At 38.9% G+C, this 6,000-nt stretch overlaps 1 protein-coding gene across 3 annotated transcripts in view; it reads left to right on the plus strand.

Annotated features, from left to right (window-relative positions):
• MCM9 (minichromosome maintenance 9 homologous recombination repair factor) overlaps positions 1-4,691 on the plus strand; it is a 48,066-nt gene extending 43,375 nt beyond the window's left edge. Inside the window, exons 11-12 of one of the 3 annotated variants that reach the window (XR_014183784.1) lie at positions 153-298; positions 2,463-2,600. Coding sequence is in view for 2 of the 3 variants with exons in the window: in XM_082049697.1 (XP_081905823.1) it covers positions 153-298; positions 2,463-4,029 (1,713 nt within the window). In the remaining variant the exon portion in view is untranslated. Of the gene's footprint in view, positions 1-152; positions 299-2,462 lie in introns of all 3 variants that reach the window. The other 2 variants (XM_082049697.1, XM_082049698.1) reach the window with 2 other exon arrangements.
• Positions 4,692-6,000: the final 1,309 nt, after the last annotated feature.

Consider the following 6,000-nt stretch of genomic DNA (forward strand, 5'->3'; position numbering starts at 1 on the left):
TCTGTGAATGCAGTTACTTGGTAAATATTTGCTACCTTAAGCTTTAAAATATCTAAGGGGAGAATTTTGTATAGAATGGTCTCTGCTGTTTAAATTTGGTGCTGAATAATAAAGATAGCTTCTATTTTTTTTTAATCTCTTTGGTGACATAGGGGGGTGCACTTCTCGGAGGCATCAATGCCTTACACACCTCATTTCCAGAAGATCCAATGGCGCAGTACCGAACACAGTGTGAACTCATATTGGAGCAACTGGAGCTGCAAGATCTTCTGCACAAAGAACTACAAAGACTTGACAGGTTATAATACACAGAGAAACAAAATAATTCAATAGTGAAAAACAATTGTTTGACAATAATATCTAGAGAGGGTCTAAAAATAGAATCTGACATTGGGAAGGGACTTGTTCTTTAGAGGACATGGATAAGCAGGGAGATGGTTTTAAAGCAACACTGTGAGATCATTACAGGATCATCTGTTTCTCTGGATTATAGAATTTACAAAGAATTCAAGAACTTTTAAATCAGTTCCTAACTCATATATCAACTCTATGCTCACGTAAGTTTCGGCTGAGTTACTTAGGGTCAAAATGACAGATTCTGTAGCTGAGCAAATAATTTTATACAACCTTTTGTTATTTGCTTGGTAAAATACAGCAGATCTGCTTAATACTTTTTAAGCTACTTTGTGTTGGGCCTGTCAGGATCTCTCCCCTTCTGTTAATGAAAAATATAAGCCCGAATCGAAGTTCCGTTCTTTTGGGTGATTTTTCTCTTTTACACGCTGGAATTTTCACTGTCTCATCTCTAGCTTTTAGCTCACTGCAATAATATTTGGAAACTTTATTCGCTGTTATTAATAGAAAACTTTTAATATACTGAGGCTTAGAGGAAAACACTAGGATTGGAAGGAAATAAAATAGACAAAAAAACCCCATTTGTTTCCCAAAATGAGATTAGGCTCTAAAAAAGCTTGTAGTTTCTTATTGTTAAAGGAAGATAACAAATCAGTGTTATCAATGCTAATGGAATAAGAACAGCTGGGAAAATACTCTTTTTCCTTTAAATATTTTTCAGACTTATAGTAAGGACATCTTAAGTAACCACAGAGGCAATAAAAGCAGGTGAAAGTGGGATATCATCTCCAACAGACAGACAAAGCTATTTTTAAAACAGAGGTATTCATAAGGGATCGTCAAAATGTAGGATAGGATGGGAGGTCAGATACAAAGACAGGATCAGGTCTGTGTTTGACCTTCCTGGCAGGGGCTTGTGTTATCTGCTCCAAAGGCCTCCTAATGAAGAGGCTTTTCCATTGCCATTGGGAAGTCTGTTCCGTTATTTCTCCATCCTAATGCTCATAAAGGTTTTCCAAATATCCCACTGAATCCCTTATGCTCCAAATTAAGCTCATTTCTTATTCCCCATCTCTTAAGCACCCTAGAGAATATTAAATGGATGTCCTCCTTAAAACAACCTATTCTGTATTAGAAGACTTGTCCCATGCATTTCCCCCAAACTATATTTCAATAAAACAAGCAGGTATCTTTCAGCCTTTCTTGATAAGTTGGATCATTTCTGCAGCTTTCCATCAAAATTTTAAGAATATTAAGAAATCGTGATAATAATGATTCTAAAAGATACGTGTCAATATAGTGTTTTCTCTCTTATATAGCAGAGAAAATTTATAATGCATAGGAATCATTTTACCTACACTAATGCAGTCACTTTGGGGATAGAATGTGACTGCTCTTCACTCATGGTTAGAGACACTATTTAGCAAAAAAGTAGAATGCTGTCTCCCTTGGAAATTGTGTGTTTAGATACAATAGACAGAATATCAGCTATACTGAGATTGGAGGGGACCCTTGCTCTAGCACTTCTCTTCATTTTGAGTGCTCTGAGAGTATTAACAGCCACAGACAGTGATAATTAACTTTTATAGATGATCTGAGATGCTTTTGCTCTACCACATGGAGTTTTTGATATGCTGGATCCATAGCGATTGTGAGGGGAAACCACCAGATACCACTAGATTTTCCATTCTGAAATCTCCTTTGAGGCTTTGCCTTGCTCAGGATAAAATCTAATGAGGTTCACGTTCTAGAAGATACACCTACAGAATATGTAATCCCTAAAGGACTCTAACAATGGCTGTAAGTAGTGCTAAGCTGTTTGGTTGGTTGTTTTTTTCGTTGGTTTCCCGAGGTAATGAAGTTTAGGTGGTTGCTTTCTCTGTCCATCTGCCCGTCTTCTATAGGGGGCACTAAACTCTGCCACTTACTGAAAGATCACAGAGTGCAACACCAGCTTTCAGAGCTATATGTGATACTTATACTGCATTTTTGTGACCTACATTATTTGTAGCTTTTCACCATTCATACATATTAAGTATCACTAATGCAATAAAGAAAGAAAAAAAATTAAAATAAATTACTATTACTTTTTTTTTTTCATTCCATAGATTACAAAAGAAGAATTCACACCAGCTGCAGCTTGAAGAAACAAGTTTCAGTACTACTACAGAGTGCTTGAACAAGGATACATTTGGGCAGTCAGAGCAAATGTCTCAGCCAGAACCTTCAAACCAACCAGAGAGTAACACCAGGCCACAGGTTTCTTTGCCTGAAGGCAGCTGTGAAGGGAATATACATCCAGAACCCTTATGCAACCCGGCACGTGGTAATAACAAAAATACAAAATGCTTGATTAAACATAGAAGGAGAGGTGATGATGACAGCCTGGCATGGTTTGATAGCCTGGAAGAGAGCAACACTGATGCTGAAGAAGCTTTTCAGAAGTCTCCAGTGCCCAAGATACCTTCGAGTAACTTGATGTCAAAAACCCTGTGTGAGACATCCTGTTCTGAAGAAACAAGTGCTTCTGGACCAAGGAGGGGAAATGGAATGAGAGAGTCACTAGCAACTGTGAAGCTACATGCTCCTTTGGAACAAGACAAAGTTTCCAAGATAGGCAGGAAAAGGGCTGAAGAACACACCTGTTTTTCTTCAGAAGCAAATATTCAAGACCCAGCATCACCAAGCAGTAGCGTGCAGGGTTCAGTTATTACACAACGGGTTTCTAAAAGCTGGCAGAGACTACACAGGGAAAAATCACGTGGATTCTTTACAAGTACACAAGACCCTGAAGCAAAGGCCCTTCCTTCAGTGTTACCTGTGTCTGGCCTGACAGATCTTTCAAGTGATACAGATTCTGTGCCAGGGGAGGAAGATAACAACATATCTGTAGCAGCAAAAACTTCAACAACTTCCATGAGAAAACGAAGCAAAGGTCAAGTAGTGAAGGAAACAAAGGTAGTAAGTTCCCATGAGCCAGAAATCCTTGACAGTGAAAGTCCTCCAGCAACTAAACTAGCTAAATTTTCCTTCAGACCAAGGACAAAACTTGATCATTCTTCAGAAAAGAAAAATGAGGAATTTTCTCTTTTATCGAGTGAAACTATTTTTAAGCCTGGAAAGCAGCTCCAGGGAGAGCAGCTGCCAGAAGAATGCTGCCCCCCTGAGAAACGCAAGATGACATTGACTCGCTTAGGAAACAATAGTTTGGAAAAACAATCAATTGATAATAAAGGAAGAGAAGAGCAACAGAGTCAGGCCTTAGGGAAAGAGATCAGAGGAGGTGCAACAACACACTCTGATGTCAGTTTTGATGCCACGTCATCTCCACCCACACAAAAGAAAAGGGAGGGAGAGGAGAAGCTTGGTAGCCCAAGCAAAGGGAAGGTGCGCTCCAGCACATTAGCCAAGCTGTCAACATTCGCATTTGCATCACGTCCTGAGTCAAAATCAGAAACCTCACCTGCCATTAAAATGGACACTAAGAGGGAAAGCCGTGGCCCGTTGCTGAAGGTGCATGTGAGCAATCCTAGTGGAAGGAAGAGTTTTGCATTGGGAAATGCTGATAAAGCCACTGTGGTCCCACAGAAATCTCTGTTCTCGATAGCAGAGCTAGATGATGCTACATTAGATTTTGACTGGGATGAAGAGTTTAGGAAAAATCCAACCACCTAACATGTATATCTTCCAAATGACTTCACATACCATTCTGATTCTCCATCCTTCTATCAACTGTACCGTAGTTTACAAAGCATTTAAAAAATAATCACCCCGGACCTCTGTTGATACTAATGAACGTACTTTTGTTATGGGCCATATACTTTACATCAGCTAAGGACTGCATATACTGGCTTTTAGCGTTCTAAACTCTTCCCAAGACTGCTTATATTGGCTGACTGTTTTGATTGACGTGACATAACCTGAAGAGTTGTGTAGTTATGCTTATGTATCCAGAGTACAGTGAATCTTGCAAAAGAGCATGTTTAATTGACCAATGTAATTTATTTTGTATAATGGTTAGAACTATATGTGATTCAGAGGCTCCTTCCAAATGCCTGTGTCACTTTAGAAAAATGATGATGCTAAAACTATGTCATGATATTTTGTTTATCTACATATGCTGTTTGTCTCAGTGTAGTTAGCAATATTGTGATTTATCATCATGCTGTGGTAAGTATTTCTGTATTATCACTATCATGACAATTTTGCTGCATCTCTGGTTACTGTGTTCCTTGTCACACTGCTGATGTTGAACACATAGATCAGGGGATTTTTCTTTCTGTTTTTGTTTGGTTTTTTTTTTTCCAATTTCATTTTTAAATACACTGGTTCAGGTATCTGTGTCTGTATTCTAGGTCATTTTATCAAAACCCAACTCTGTAATAAACATACAGTTCTCCATTGCAGAGAAAACAAATTTCAGATGATTGAATGGGAGTCCTAAGTAACCAGGGTAGCTCTAATGCAGGCGTTAAGCCCTGGCATATATGCTACTATTGTGGGGTGGGGGGGAGAATCGGAAAAAAGGTGTACCTCTTGGGTTAAGATAAAGACAGTTTAATAGGACAGAAAGGGAACATAATAACAACAATAAGAAATGAAAATAATAACAATAATAAAATAATATATAAAACAAGTGATGCACAGTGCAATTGCTCACCACCCATCAGCAAATACCCAGCCAGTTCCTGAGTAGCAGTTCCCCTGACCAACCAAGCATATACTGAGCGTGACATCATATGGTATGGAATATCCCTTTGGCCAGTTGGGGTCAGCTGTCCTGGCTGGGCCCCCTCCCAGCTTCTAGTACACTTGACGTGCCATTAGAAGCTGAAAGTCCTTTACTACTTAACAACAGCTAAAACAGTGTGTGTTATCAACATTCTTCTCATACTAAATCAAAAACACACCACTATACCAGCTACTAGGAAGAAAATTAGCTTTATGTCAGCTGAAAACAGGACAGCTGCACTGCAAACCTAGCAGCACGCTGAGGAGTTACACTAGGGAAGATTGGTTCTGACTCAGATAATGTTTACTTGACAATTCTAATCGTGATTAGAGTTTCACTCCATCTGATATGCAGTTTGTCTTCTAGAGCCTGCTGCATCCTATGTCATTCATTTGTCTAACAGGAAATTAATCTACTAATGCATTACATGTTTACAGAGAAAGTTAAGCCTTAGTTTTATTTTCAATGAGTTGCCTGGTATGTTGCTTCTGTATTTGAATTCTCCACAGAACATTCTTGTTATTACCTGCAAGGTAAATGGAGGATGGAGTGGTTGCTTACAGTACAGTAAATCCTTTGAGAGCCTTGCTAGCACAAAGAAGGTCTGATTCTCTCTTGATTTGCTTAAATTTAGAAGCAGCTCCCTTCAAATCAGGAGAGTTAAAACACTGCAGAACTTCAAAGAATGACAGAATATGAGGCCCAAGTACTCTGAGCATATAAGAACAAATTTGATAATGCCCAGGAGACTTTTCTAGATCAGTGGAGACATTTTAATCGTCTATGGAGTAATGAAGCCCTGAAAAGAGCATGCCCTGGTTGCTCTTTACCACTCCGTTGTATTTTAGGTATCTAAGTCCAAACACATACTGTAGAATGTAGGCAGAATGAATTCTCTCATTCAATGTAGTGTC

Source organism: Streptopelia decaocto (assembly GCF_964273445.1).
Source record: "Streptopelia decaocto genome assembly, chromosome: 3".
In the NCBI taxonomy this organism is placed as follows: Eukaryota; Metazoa; Chordata; class Aves; order Columbiformes; family Columbidae; genus Streptopelia; species Streptopelia decaocto.